This window comes from Bombina bombina, chromosome 4 (assembly GCF_027579735.1).
Source record: "Bombina bombina isolate aBomBom1 chromosome 4, aBomBom1.pri, whole genome shotgun sequence".
NCBI classification, from domain to species: domain Eukaryota; kingdom Metazoa; phylum Chordata; class Amphibia; order Anura; family Bombinatoridae; genus Bombina; species Bombina bombina.
This window is the reverse complement of record NC_069502.1, coordinates 789,390,366-789,406,089: the sequence shown is the minus strand read 5'-3', so window position 1 is coordinate 789,406,089 and position 15,724 is coordinate 789,390,366. Positions and strand designations below refer to the sequence as shown.

General features: G+C 38.5%; 1 protein-coding gene across 1 annotated transcript in view; it reads left to right on the top strand.

Moving 5' to 3' along the window:
- The window catches only part of COG2 (component of oligomeric golgi complex 2), a 206,207-nt gene extending 191,529 nt beyond the window's left edge, over nucleotides 1-14,678 (top strand). The window contains exon 18 of the mRNA XM_053711176.1: nucleotides 14,239-14,678. Within this exon, the coding sequence (XP_053567151.1) occupies nucleotides 14,239-14,334 (96 nt within the window). The 3' untranslated portion in view covers nucleotides 14,335-14,678. The remainder of the gene's footprint in view (nucleotides 1-14,238) is intronic.
- Nucleotides 14,679-15,724: the final 1,046 nt, after the last annotated feature.

The window sequence follows — 15,724 nt, the reverse complement described above, 5'->3', positions numbered from 1 at the left end:
TGGATCCAAGCGGCGGCTGAAGAAATCCATCATCGGGCTGAAGTCGGAAGTCCATCATCGGGATGAAGTTTTCTATCAAGCAGCATCTTCAATCGTCTATCTTCCGGAGCGGAGCCATCTTCTTCCCAGCCGACGCGGATCCATCCTCTTCTAACGACGCCTACTCGCCGAATGACGGTTCCTTTAAATGACGTCATCCAAGATGGCGTCCCTCGAATTCCGATTGGCTGATAGGATTCTATCAGCCAATCGGAATTAAGGTAGGAAAATTCTGATTGGCTGATGGAATCAGCCAATCAGATTGAGCTCGCATTCTATTGGCTGATCGGAACAGCCAATAGAATGCGAGCTCAATCTGATTGGATGATCGGATCAGCCAATCGGATTGAACTTGAATCTGATTGGCTGATTCCATCAGCCAATCAGAATTTTCAAACCTTAATTCCGATTGGCTGATAGAATCCTATCAGCCAATCGGAATTCGAGGGACGCCATCTTGGATGACGTCATTTAAAGGAACCGTCATTCGGCGAGTAGGCGTCGTTAGAAGAGGATGGATCTGCGTCGGCTGGGAAGAAGATGGCTCCGCTCCGGAAGAAAGAAGATTGAAGATGCTGCTTGATAGAAGACTTCATCCCGATGATGGACTTCCGACTTCAGCCCGATGATGGATTTCTTCAGCCGCCGCTTGGATCCAGACTTCAGCCGGAGGATGGACGTCACTCTTCAGCCCCCCGCTTGGGCTTGGATCAAGACATCAGAGGCTCTTCTGGACAGATCGGGACCCGGTGAGGTGAAGACAAGGTAGGGAGATCTTCAGGGGCTTAGTGTTAGGTTTATTTAAGGGGGGTTTGGGTTAGATTAGGGGTATGTGGGCGGTGGGTTGTAATGTTGGGGAGGGGAGTATTGTATGTGTTTTTTTTCCATGCAAAAGAGCTGAATTCTTTGGGGCATGCCCCGCAAAGGGCCCTTTTCAGGGCTGGTAAGGTAAAAGAGCTTTGAACTTTTTTAATTTAGAATAGGGTAGGGCATTTTTTTATTTTGGGGGGCTTTGTTATTTTATTAGGGGGCTTAGAGTAGGTGTAATTAGTTTAAAATTGTTGTAATATTTTTCTAATGTTTGTAAATATTTTATTATTTTTTGTAACTTAGTTCTTTTTTATTTTTTGTACTTTAGTTACTTTATTTAATTGTATTTATTTGTAGGTATTTTATTTAATTAATGTATTGATAGTGTAGTGTTAGGTTTAATTGTAGATAATTGTAGGTATTTTATTTAATTAATTTATTGATAGTGTAGTGTTAGGTTTAATTGTAACTTAGGTTAGGATTTATTTTACAGGTAAGTTTGTAATTATTTTAACTAGTTAACTATTAAATAGTTATTAACTATTTAATAGCTATTGTACCTGGTTAAAATAAATACAAAGTTGCCTGTAAAATAAATATTAATCCTAAAATAGCTACAATATAATTATAATTTATATTGTAGCTATATTAGGGTTTATTTTACAGGTAAGTATTTAGCTTTAAATAGTAATAATTTATTTAATAAGAGTTAATTTATTTTGTTAGATTTAAATTATATTTAACTTAGGGGGGTGTTAGGGTTAGAATTAGCTTTAGGGGTTAAAAAATTTATTAGAGTAGCGGTGAGCTCCAATCGGCAGATTAGGGGTTAATACTTGAAGTTAGGTGTCGGCGATGTTAGGGAGGGCAGATTAGGGGTTAATACTATTTATTATAGGGTTAGTGAGGCGGATTAGGGGTTAATAACTTTATTATAGTAGCGGTGCGGTCCGCTCGGCAGATTAGGGGTTAATAATAATATGCAGGGGTCAGCGATAGCGGGGGCGGCAGATTAGGGGTTAATAAGTGTAAGGCTAGGGGTGTTTAGACTCGGGGTTCATGTTAGGGTGTTAGGTGCAGACTTAGGAAGTGTTTCCGCATAGTAAAAAATGGGGCTGCGTTAGGAGCTGAACGCTGCTTTTTTGCAGGGGTTAGGTTTTTTTTCAACTCAAACAGCCCCATTGTTTTCTATGGGGGAATCGTGCACAAGCACGTTTTTTAAGCTGGCCGCGTCCGTAAGCAACGCTGGTATCTAGAGTTGCAGTGGCGGTAAATATGCCTGTACGCTCCCTTTTTGGAGCCTAACGCAGCCATTCTGTGAACTCTAAATACCAGCGGTATTTAAAAGGTGCGGGAGAAAAAAAGCATGCATAGCTAACGCACCCCTTTGGCCGCAGAACTCTAAATCTAGCCATAAATTAGCAATTCAAGCTATCATCTAACTTCAAGTGCATTACACCATTGAATTAATTGAAGTTTACCCAATCTTTCAATACTCAATGGGGCAGACCTGACAACCATTATATTAAGGGATTGTGACACCAGAATATATTTGAGTTTCATTAAAGGGAGTGACCAATTGTAATTCGTCTTTAGGTCAAAATTAATTTGAAATCATTTAGTAAGTTTTATAACTCTGCCTATTAGTTGTATTGTACAGTTCAAAGCACATCCTTAATGTCTCAGATGTTGCAGACCACACTGAGCCCTTTAAAAAACACATATATTCAGTGTAACAAATGATTTAATGTGTTTGCAACATTCATTTTCTATAATCACTACATAGGTGATTCACAGTATTATATAAGACCAGGGGTCAAGTCGGGTGGGAACACATGGGAACGAAGTTTCCCCTGGAAAGAGAACATAAATGCTTCAGTAAACACTGTTGCTACTTGTGGGAGGAGCTGGAGCACAGTCTGGTTAGATGGATAGTGAGATCCTCTAGTAATGGGCAGTAACACTTCCTACAATACACTACATGTAAGCCTGTCAGCAGCTCTGCTGTGTGATCATTTTGCACTGTGTGGAACACATGGTGCTTACATTACTGTGTGGCTTGCTCTGGGGTTATTTAGCTCCCCTCAGCAGAAATAGGACTATTGCATCTTAAGTGGGTGAAGAACACTGAAGAAATGACACTTTGCTACAATGTAAAGTAGTGAGTGCACAGCCTGTATAACAGTGTAAATTTGCTGTCCCCTCAAAATAACTCAACACACAGACATTAATGTCTAAACCGTTGGCAACAAAAGTGAGTACACCCCTAAGTGGAAATATCAAAATTGGGCCCAATTAGCCATTTTACCTCCCCGGTGCTATGTGACTCGTTAGTGTTACAAGGTCTCGTGTGAATGAGGAGCAGGTGTGTTAGATTTCACACTCTCTCATACTGTTCACTGGAAGTTCAACATGGCACCTCATGGCAAAGAAGTCTCTGAGGATCTGAAAAAAAGAATTGTTGCTCTACATAAAGATGGCCTAGGCTATAAGAAGATTGCCAAGACTCTGAAACTGAGCTGCAGCATGGTGGGCAAGACCATTCAGCGGTTTCACAGGACAGGTTCTACTCAGAACAGACCTCGCCATGGTCAACCAAAGAAGTTGGGTGCACGTGCTCAGCGTCATATCCAGAGGTTGTCTTTGGGAAATAGACATATGAGTGCTGTCAGCATTGCTGCAGCGGTTGAAGAGGTGGGGGGGTCAACCTGTCAGTGCTCAGACTATACGCCGCACACTGCATTACATTGGTCTGCATGGCTTTTGTCCCAGAAGGAAGCTTCTTCTAAAGATGATGCACAAGAAAGCCCGCAAACAGTTTGCTGAAGACAAGCAGACTAAGGACATGGATTAATGGAACCATGTCCTGTGGTCCGATGAGACCAAGATAAACTTATTTGGTTCAGATGGTGTCAAGCGTTTGTGGCAGCAACCAGGTAAGGAATACAAAGACAAGTGTGTCTTGCCTACAGTCAAGCATGGTGGTGGGAGTGTCATGGTTGGGGCCTGCATGAGTGCCGCCGGCACTGGGGAGCAACTGTTCATTGAGGGAACCATGAATGCCAACATGTACTGTGACATACTGAAGCAGAGCATGATCCCCTCCCTTTGAGGACTGGGCCGCAGGGCAGTATTCCAACATAACGACCCCAAACACACCTCCAAGAGGACCATTGCCTTACTAAAGAAGCTGAGGGTAAAGGTGATGGACTGGCCAAGCATGTCTCCAGACCTAAACCCTATTGAGCATCTGTGGAGCATCCTCAAACGGAAGGTGGGGGAGCGCAAGGTCTCTAACATCCACCAGCTCTGTGATGTTGTCATGGAGGAGTGGAAGAGGACTCCAGTGGCAACCTGTGAAGCTTTGGTGAACTCCATGCCCATGAGGGTTAAGGCAATACTGGAAAATAATGGTGGCCACACAAAATATTGACACTTTGGGCCCAATTTGGACATTTCCACTTAGGGGTGTACTTACTTTTGTTGCCAACGGTTTAGTCATGAATGGCTGTGTTGAGTTATTTTGAGGGGACAGCAAATTTACACTGTTATACAGGCTGTACACTCACTACTTTACATTGTAGCAAAGTGGCATTTCTTCAGTGTTGTCACATGAAAATATATAATAAAATATTTACAAAAATGTTTGGGGTGTATTCACTTTTGTGGGATACTGTATTTGTCTTGGTATTTGTCAAGAAGATACTACCTATGGATATCCTTCAGGATTCCAAAGTTACTGGAGTTTCTTCATGATGGATAGTATGTGGGCTTATAGGCTAGTTCCTGTTTTACAGGAAGCTGAAGATCTCAAGAAAGGCACAATTATTTTACATCTTTAAGATCTGGTGTCTCATCTTGCTTGAGTTCCCAAAGCACTTTTTTATGTTTCAGCTACAGCTTGAGCCAGAACATAAGCAAATTGGTACTTCTAATAAGCCACTGTCTTCTCAAGACAGATCCATTACTCCCAAGATTAAATGTTTATATTGTAAAGTTGGCTTTATGCTTTTTAGATACCCTATTTGTTCTAAGAATCTGTTTCCATGTCACTTGAGCAATTTCATTTTTTATCTATCTCCTCTACTTCTTCTAATTGTTTCATTAGGATTTACCAGTGGAACAAATAAAGAGGACTTTAAGTCATGAAGTATAAAATGCTTCATGCAGAAAGTTCCTTTATTTGTTTGAAGCATTTTCTTCACTGAGTGTTAAGTTCTGTAAAATTATGTGTTAGAACAGGTGGTAAATAAGTTTAGGTACCTAGTATCCACTATAGTAGGACCACTCAGCCTCACACCAAACCTTGGATTCACACAGATTTAACTTACAGGAATCCGGTTTTGCTCATTGAACTGAGGGTCACTACTGCAGGGTACAGAGTGAAAACGGAGCTGTCACGCAACCAGGTTACAGGATGCCTGTATTTCAACAGATAGGAGGAGTATCTATAGATAGAGTAGGTAGTTAATCAACTAATTACTTAGTGATTAAATGATATAGCTGACACATATACAAAGAAGACAGGTAGTGAAATGGAATGTAATACAAACAGATGTAGTACAAAGAGATATTGTAATAGGCCAAAATGTATTTGTTAGGAATTCAGCACTTCAGGGAATATCATATGTAGTTAGAATGATATTTTGGATTATGTTATCAGATATAGTTTATGCAAGGATAAGATAGTAACAACGATAAGTCACTTAGTTAGGTTCAAGGTGGTCACAGCAAATGATGTTAATCAAGCAGCAGTTCAAACAGAGTAGGCAATGTAACAGGCAGTTGAAGTTAATCCTGCATTTTAGTGATAGTAACAGTCATTGAATACAGTGCTTAGGTAGTTTGCTTACTTGAGAGACATAATGATATCCAAATAGAGTAATAAAATATACAGACCAATTCCTGATGGTTATTTGGAAGGCTAAGTCAGAGCCAGATGAAAACCTTACGGTATCCTGAATGCTTGTTTGTAGAAAGGACACAGCGCGGTACACGCGCTGCAGAGACGCTGAGATGCCGGGTGTGACGTCACAGCCACCCGGTGTAACAGTTAGGGAATTGAAAGCAGCTCCTTTGGTTCCTAAGAAACTGCAAGTAATAGAATAGGCACACCGGCACACAGCAATGAAGGATTAATGTAGGCTGCAAAGATTCAAAGCAACAAGTAAGAAATCCCCACAGATTGAGGAAAGGGCTAGGTGTCTTCAGAGAGGAGTCACATAAAGTAACTGATTCAAATTACCAAGCGAGGAGCATAGAGAGGAGGGGCCTTAAATAGGAAAAGAGGATTCAGAATTAAAGGGACAGGATTGTAATAGTGAATACCCTGACAGGACACCCCCCTCAAGGAGCCGCTCAGCGGATCAAGGACCTGGACGGTGTGGATTCCTCCTATGGAACAAGGAAACCAAGCGTGGAGCCATAACATTAGTAGCAGGCTCCCAAGAGTCTTCTTCAGGTCCATAACCCTTCCAACTGACCAAATACTGAAGGTGGTTTCGAAAGTATCGAGAATCTTGAATAGAATCAATCTCGTACTCCTTCTCATCTGTCACATGAGTTAAAGAAGTCTCCATCGAAGATGTAGCCCTGATAGAAGCATAGGGTTTAAGGAGTGAGACATGAAATGTTGGATGAATTCTCATGGAAGAAGGTAGTTGAAGAGTGACTGCATTCACATTAACAACATTCTTAATTTCAAAGGGACCCAAATAAAGTGAAGCGAGCTTTTTGGAAGGAACTTGTAATCTTATATTCTTCGTGCTTAACCAAACTTTATCTCCCACCTTATATTCAGGAGGTTTAGAACGTCGTAGATCGTAGTAATGTTTTTGAAATTTTTGAGCATCGAGTAGTAGTTGTTTAACAGTGGCGAAACCTTTCACTAAGGTATTGATTTTATCATTAACAACGGGTATAGGAGAATTTTTTGGAGTCTGAATGTCATAAGAAGGATGAAAACCGTAGTTAAGGAAAAATGGAGACATTTTAGTGGAGGAGTTGAGCATGTTATTATGAGCAAATTCAGCAGTGGAAAGGAGAGAATGCCAGTTATCTTGTTCTAGAGAACAGTAACAACGGAGATACTGTTCCAGGGCTTGATTTGTTCTCTCAGTCTGCCCATTGGTTTGTGGATGAAAAGCTGTACTTAACCTCCTAGAGATGTTGAGGGATTTACAAAGATGTTCCCAAAATCTAGAGGTAAACTGAGAACCTCTGTCACTAGTAATGGAATTTGGTAGACCATGTAATTTGACAATATGATCTATGAAAAGAGTAGCTGTTTCTTGAGCTGTGGGTAGACCTCTATGTGGCAGGAAATGGGCCATTTTAGAAAAAAGATCAACAATGACCATGATAGTGTTGAAGTTAGCAGAAGGTGGCAGATCGACAATAAAGTCCATGGCAATATCTGCCCAAGGTCTTTCAGGTATTGGAAGAGATAGAAGGTATCCGTAGGGACGTGTATGTTGATGTTTTTTAGTAGTGCAAAGAAAACATGTTTTGATGTATTGCTTGATTGTATCAGACATTTTGGGCCACCAATAATTCCTTGAGAGGATATGAAGAGTCCTATGTACGCCAGGATGACCTGCTAAAGAGGAATCATGAGCTGCTGCTAAAAGTTGATTCCTGAGATCCTTGGGTACATATAGCTGATCATGATGATAGAACAGTTCATCAGAATGTTTATTTAAATTGAGGTGTGTTATTAATGAATCCTCCTTCTGTTGCAGCTTTAGGGTCTCCAAGAAATCGTTTGTTAAACAAATGATTCTGTCCGCAGGTATCACTGAGGCAGGTGTCAAATGATCTTGTGGCTTAGGAGGTATACGAGAGAGGGTATCTGCCTTAAGATTCTTAGAACCTGGACGATAGGTGATCACATAATCAAAACGTGAAAAGAAAAGGCTCCAGCGGACTTGACGAGAAGTCAGGGTCTTGTTTGACTTTAAATACTCTAAATTACGATGGTCTGTGTAAATAGTAATTGGAAATTTTGTACCTTCCAAGATATGCCTCCAGAATTCCAATGCGGATTTGATGGCAAGCAATTCCTTATCACCAATACCATAGTTTATCTCAGCTGAGCTCATGACACGAGAGTAGAATGCAACAGGATGTAATGGCTTTTCTTGAGAGGCCCTCTGGGATAGAACAGCCCCTATTGCAAATTCAGAAGCATCAACCTCAAGCGTAAAATGACAACTGGGATCTGGGAATTGCAAAATAGGGGCTGAAGTAAATTTATTCTTGAGGGTAGTGAAAGAGTCCTGAGCTTTACTATCCCATGAAAACCTGATATGTTTCTTAGTTAAAGTTGTTAATGGTTTGACAATATGTGAGAAATCTTTAATGAATTTTCTATAAAAATTTGCAAAACCAAGAAACCTCTGGACATCTTTTTTACATGAGGGTACTGGCCATTTGAGTATAGCTTCTACTTTACTGGTCTCCATAGTAATCCCAGTAGGAGAGATACAGTAACCCAGAAATGAAATAGAGTTAGTATTAAATATACATTTCTCTAGTTTAGCGTAGAGATGATGTTGTCTTAAACGAGATAGAACTAATTTTACATGTTTTAAATGATTTTCAAAAGTGTCTGAATAGACAAGAATGTCATCTAGATAGATAACAATACATACATCCAGAAGGTCGTGAAAAACATCATTTATGAAGCACTGGATAGTGGCTGGGGCGTTGCAGAGCCCAAACGGCATTACTGTGTATTCGTAAAGTCCGTATCGTGTACGGAAAGCCGTTAACCACTCATCCCCTGCTCTCATCCTGATTAAATTGTATGCACCCCTAAGATCGAGCTTGGTGTAGATGGTGGCACCCTGAAGGCGCTCAATTAGTTCAGGAATGAGAGGCAGGGGATATCTGTTTTTCTTAGTACATTTATTCAGTTGTCTGTAATCTATAATGGGGCGTAAACTGCCATCTTTATTTTTCACAAAAAACATAGCAGCACCTGCAGAGGAAGTGGATGGACGTATAAACCCTTTTTTCAAGTTTTCGTCTAGATATTCCTTAAGGTGTGCTAGTTCAGGTTGGGACAAAGGATATATATGACCATATGGAATGGTGCAGTTAGGAATGAGATCAATAGGGCAGTCATACTTCCTATGTGGTGGAAGTGTGGCTGCCTCAACCTTATCAAAAACATCAGCATATTCTTTGTAGCAATCTGGTAATGTCTCTACATTAATATGACAAAGTGTATGAGAATCAGTGCAGAATTGCTTGCAGTACTGAGAATCAAAAACTACAGTAGAGTCTGTCCAAGAAATAGTGGGGTTATGCATAGACAACCACTGAATACCGAGTATCATAGGGTAGACAGAACTTGGTAAAACATCAAAAGATATTAACTCAGTATGCCCTGAGTCTGAGGTAACCTTAAGTGGAACTGTATGGTGTGAAATAGGACCAGAACTAAAAAATGATCCATCAACCAAACGGATGGCTAGTGCAACACTCTTTTTTATTAGTGGTATTTTGTGCTTATCAACAAAAACTAAATCTATGAAATTCCCAGATGCTCCAGAGTCAATTACGGCCTGTACGTCTATCTTCTGCTGATCCCACTGCAACGAGAGAGGGATTGATAAATGAAGCAAATTATTATTAACCATATTAACATTGTGCTTAAATCTCACTCTCTTACCCTTCTTTTGACGAAGGAGAGATGGGCAATCCCTTACGCCATGATCCTTTTCGGCACAATAGAGGCACAAATTAAGCAGTTTGCGTCTGGCTTTCTCTTCAGGCTTTAGAGGGCCTCTAATCACAGCAACATCCATGGGTTCATCAACATTCTTGGTAGCATGGGTAGGAAGATTTATATGATAGGGAGTGTATTTCTTAGGAGTGATGTCAGTTGTGGATTTTTCATATTTCCTTTCCCTGAGTCTCCGGTCAATACCAATACATAAAGTCATGAGATCCTCAAGAACATCTGGAATGATACCTCTAGCAAGTTCATCTTTTAATGAGTCACTGAGGCCCAAGCGAAATTGATTTTTCAGAGCTGGGTTGTTCCATAAAGTGTCAGGAGCCCATCTTTTAAAGTCTGTTATGTATTCCTCTACCATCCTTTTCCCTTGGCGTAAGGATCTCAAAGCTGTTTCAGCAGTATTCTGCTTGTTATGATCCTCATATAAAAGGGACATCGCAGAAAAAAAAGAATCAAGAGAATTTAATATGGGATCATCAGTCTCATAGAAAGTGTTGGCCCAAGATTTAGCTTCTCCACGCAAAAAAGAAATCACAGTCAAAACTTTAATTCTGTCAGTAGGATAAGACCTAGGTTTCAAAGTGAACATAAGAGTGCAAGAATTTCTAAAGTCTCTGAACATGGACCTGTCCCCAGAGAATTTCTCTGGCGGACTTACAACAGGCTCCGGTGTAATCTCAGAAGTAGAAGGTTTAGTTGTCATATGCTCATTAATAAATTTTCTAATATTCTGGTTCTCAATTTGTATCTCTCTTAAACCCTGTAACATACTATCCATACTTTGTGCTAGAGAACCCACTCTATTGGAAAGCTCACTCAACTCCATGATAGTGGATAGAGGTACTTTTATTTTTGGGCTTGGTAATATGTTAAGTTCTGTAAAATTATGTGTTAGAACAGGTGGTAAATAAGTTTAGGTACCTAGTATCCACTATAGTAGGACCACTCAGCCTCACACCAAACCTTGGATTCACACAGATTTAACTTACAGGAATCCGGTTTTGCTCATTGAACTGAGGGTCACTACTGCAGGGTACAGAGTGAAAACGGAGCTGTCACGCAACCAGGTTACAGGATGCCTGTATTTCAACAGATAGGAGGAGTATCTATAGATAGAGTAGGTAGTTAATCAACTAATTACTTAGTGATTAAATGATATAGCTGACACATATACAAAGAAGACAGGTAGTGAAATGGAATGTAATACAAACAGATGTAGTACAAAGAGATATTGTAATAGGCCAAAATGTATTTGTTAGGAATTCAGCACTTCAGGGAATATCATATGTAGTTAGAATGATATTTTGGATTATGTTATCAGATATAGTTTATGCAAGGATAAGATAGTAACAACGATAAGTCACTTAGTTAGGTTCAAGGTGGTCACAGCAAATGATGTTAATCAAGCAGCAGTTCAAACAGAGTAGGCAATGTAACAGGCAGTTGAAGTTAATCCTGCATTTTAGTGATAGTAACAGTCATTGAATACAGTGCTTAGGTAGTTTGCTTACTTGAGAGACATAATGATATCCAAATAGAGTAATAAAATATACAGACCAATTCCTGATGGTTATTTGGAAGGCTAAGTCAGAGCCAGATGAAAACCTTACGGTATCCTGAATGCTTGTTTGTAGAAAGGACACAGCGCGGTACACGCGCTGCAGAGACGCTGAGATGCCGGGTGTGACGTCACAGCCACCCGGTGTAACAGTTAGGGAATTGAAAGCAGCTCCTTTGGTTCCTAAGAAACTGCAAGTAATAGAATAGGCACACCGGCACACAGCAATGAAGGATTAATGTAGGCTGCAAAGATTCAAAGCAACAAGTAAGAAATCCCCACAGATTGAGGAAAGGGCTAGGTGTCTTCAGAGAGGAGTCACATAAAGTAACTGATTCAAATTACCAAGCGAGGAGCATAGAGAGGAGGGGCCTTAAATAGGAAAAGAGGATTCAGAATTAAAGGGACAGGATTGTAATAGTGAATACCCTGACACTGAGCTCCTCAGGCAGCCTATGGCAGGACGCTATTTTGCTGTGAGGTGACGTTTCCACCTCTTAGCCAATACAGCTGGCGCCAACCCCGATAGCTAGCATGTTATTGGCTAATACTACCTCTCAGCAAAATAGCCTTCTGCCAAGGGCTGTCTGAGGAGCTCAGTGCCACGAACGCTTCAAACTAATAAAGGAACTTTCAGCATGAAGTATTTTATACTTAAAGGGCCACTAAACCCAAAATCTTTATTTCATGATTCAGATAGAGAATAGAAATTTAAACAACATTACAATTTACTTCCATTATTTATTTTGCTTCATTTTTTAAATATCCTTAGTAGAAGAAAAAGCAATGCACATCGTGAGCCAATCACACAATGCTTCTATGTGCAGCAACCAATCAGCAGCTAGTGAGCATATTTAGATATGCTTTTCATCAAAGAATATCAAGATAATAAAACAAATTAGATAATATAAGTAAATTAGAAAGATGTTTAAAATTGCATTCTCTTTCTAAATCATAAAAGAAAAAATGTGGCTGGCATGTCCCTTTAATGACTGAAATTCCCCTTTATTTGTTCCACTCGTAAATCCTAGCGTTTGACAAACACTAGGATTTACCATCACTTTAAATTAATGTTGCATTGACATAATATCTTTCTTATGAAGTTTTGCAAATTATCTCTGAGCCTTATCGGGGCTTTGCAGGTGTCTTTAATTAAAAGGAAGCTGACTTACCACCTCCTCATAGAAAGTACAATGGTTCTATTGAACTATTCATTCGCTCTGAGATACCTTTTGGCATATTTTTTTTCTTTTTTAACAGTTATAGCCATATTGGTTATTTAGTGTTGCCATTCAGCCATTGTAATGTCCTAGCAGCATTCTAGCACTTTGTCAATTACCTTTTAAGACCTTTGAATCATTTTGTTGTGATCTGTAAGAAGACATCCTAGTGTTTTCTGCCAGCATTGAAGAACATCATGACCATGTATGACAAGTTCTGTATAGCTTGAGACTGGACCTTTTCGTATGCTAAATTGAATTTAACTATGCTTTCGAGACTCATACTGTTAATTTTATGTAGATTTTATTTTGTTACCTAGCAGAATCCAGATGGATGCTAAAAAAAAAGTCTCCGCTATTTTGGATAGCCAGCTACTGCTTGTAATAAGGATGTTCAGCAATTCACTGGCTTTAAACACACAGTTAAATACAAGCAACAGTGCAATAATAAAATACACTAACATAGCACGACACTCGAAGAATGGAAGCATTTACTGTAGGACACAGCTCAACAATTTACTGTTTTATAGATCATCATAATCTTAAATATCGTTCTCCAGCTAAAATGTTTCCTCCAGGGTAGGCTCCTGTGAGTATTTATGCCCCTCCTGAGTCTTCACTCTTTCACTCACTCACCAAGCTTCAGGTCTAAAGTGTTTGCTCATTGGCCAAGCTTTAGTGATAGCTCACGTACCAAGATTTAAGTCTGTAGTGTTTTATCACCGATCAGTTATTTGCATCTGCCTTCATTTTTTTTAGTTTGTAAATGTGTTAATTATTTATCTGAAGGTCTCTTGTTTAGTATCCTTTGCAATAAATGCTGCCAGTATCATAACGGCTCACAAGTAAGGTTAATCAGGGACTGTGTGTGTTTAGGAAAATCAACCCCCATGCAATGTACTTTCTGCATATGGTGTTTTTTTCTATTTGATTATGTATTTATTCAGTATAAATGTCTTTCTTGGAAATGCTTTGCTTGAAAAAATATATATATATGATTGATGTGGGTGCTTCAGTGATGTGTAACTTCAATGAGTACAAATATCAAAAAATAGCTTCCGAACAAGACTGCGACTTGGGCACAGCATTGAAAGGAATAAACTGGGATTCAGTGGAACATTATGATCCGTTGAGTTGGGAGGGTGAAAAATAGTTCCATAGGTCTGCTGTAAATAAATAAAATGTTATCAAATCTGCATTGTTACAAGGGTCATTCTATTTAGCATAACTATTTACTGCGCTCTGTTACAGTTATACTTTGCCTTTTAAAGGGACAGTATACACCAGTTTCCATATAACTGCATGTAATATACACTACTATAAATAATAATATGCACAGATACTGATCTAAAAATCCAGTATAAAAACTTACTTAGAAGCTCCCAATTTAGCACCGTTAATGAGATAAGTCTGGGACACCCACTGAAAGGGGCTGAGAGCAGATCCTCCCCTTCATATGAAAAGACCCATTATACAAACGGAAGCAGTCTGTATACATAAGTATACATCTAAAACTTTGGGGCTTGGTTAGGAGTCTGAAAATCAGCACAACATTTTTTAAAAATAAGCAAAACTATACATTTTTACAAAAATACCCACAGATTGGCTATATAATAGATCATCTACAAAACATTTATGCAAAGAAAAATCTAGTTTACAATGTCCCTTTAATGAGACAAAAAATAATTACAACTTCTATGAGTTAGAAAACTAAGCGGTTATCTAAAAATTTTATGCAATAAGAAAAAATAAATGATATTTAAAGACCAAATAATGAATTAGAGCATGTCATTGTGTGACTATTATTGCACTTTATTTCCTTTTAGAATACAAGTATTTTACAAATCTGTCTTCTTTTCTTTTAGATTCATACCTTGGGCTTGCAGACAGGTGACATAAGTACATTTTCAGCTCTCATGGAATTGGTCCGTGCTGCCAAGGAACAGGCATCAACTGAATAATTGTATTACAAAAACTGACTATTTTACTAACCTTTACCTTTTTATGCCTGGATTTCTAATCTCAGAATAATTGAATAATTGCTTCAGGGGGTTATAATGATTTCCAGGTGTTCTGCGATGTTTCTTGTAGCAGATTAGTCTGTGTGTAATGCCAGATGCTATTGATTAAATATGCAACGTCTGAAGATAATGAAAAAAATGTAAATTCTCATTCCACTGTATTCCTGACCAAAATAAGTTGTTTACCTTTTTTTTTTTGTTTTCCGTTCAATCAAATACAACTATCAGTTTGTCAAAGTACAATTAAAATTTAAAAAAATAAATAGTAAAAAGTTGTACCAAAATTTATTTTGTTCTTCATATGAGACATAAGTTAAGACTTTAGACCACTTTTTAAGCATATCTGAGTTTAAAGGGACAGTACACTGTAAAATTGTTTTTATATGAATGTATTTTCAGTGACTTGTTATACCAGCTGCAGAGTATAAAATTTATGAGAAATTGGATTTTTTGTTTTTTTTGTGTATATGATGTTGCTGGTTTTGTGCTTTTAAACCACAGCCTATTACAATGGGTTGAGCTTCAGGTAATATCATATCTCATTATGTTATCATTTTATGTACACACGCTTGCTTCGTTATCTTATATTTGTCTAGAAAACCAAAGCTCAATACTTAGAGAGAACAATGGAAAATTATCATTTTATTACTTAACTATCCTGCCCCTCACTGAGAGTGTAATCTCTTATGCTGGCTGTGTTTACTTAGGCTATTCAATAGAACATACTCCAGTATAGAAACTTTCAGTATGGGTTGGGAAACCACAAGCTAAATCAGCTATTTCTGATGCCAAATTATGGGTAAAGGAGCTACTTGTAAACAATTTAAAACACTCCAGCAGGTAAAATGAATCATTAAGAACAATTTAAAGGGGGGAAACATTTTGGGTGAACTGTCCCTTTAAGTTCTCAACTGTATGCAAAAAAAAAAATTATATTCAAAACTTTAACTCTCTGTACCCCAGCATTCTGCATGCAAGTTTCAGACTATTAAATACACTTTACTGATTTCTATTCTAGTTTTGAATAAAGAAAAACATATTTAACAGATGACCACCAAATTAGTCATTGGTAACATTTGATGGAGATTATGGGTTTTATAAACGGTAAAGCACAGGTTCAGTGGTAACAATAAAATAACTGATTGCAGTCCAATTACCAATACAGATATTACAACCCTAATTCCAAAAAAGTTGGGATAGTATGGAAAATACAACAAAAGGAGACATTTAAAAATTCAATTCACCCTGTACTATATTGAAAAGATATTAACACATTATTTGATGTTTTACTTTGTGATTTTTTTATTTTATTATTATTTAAAATATACAC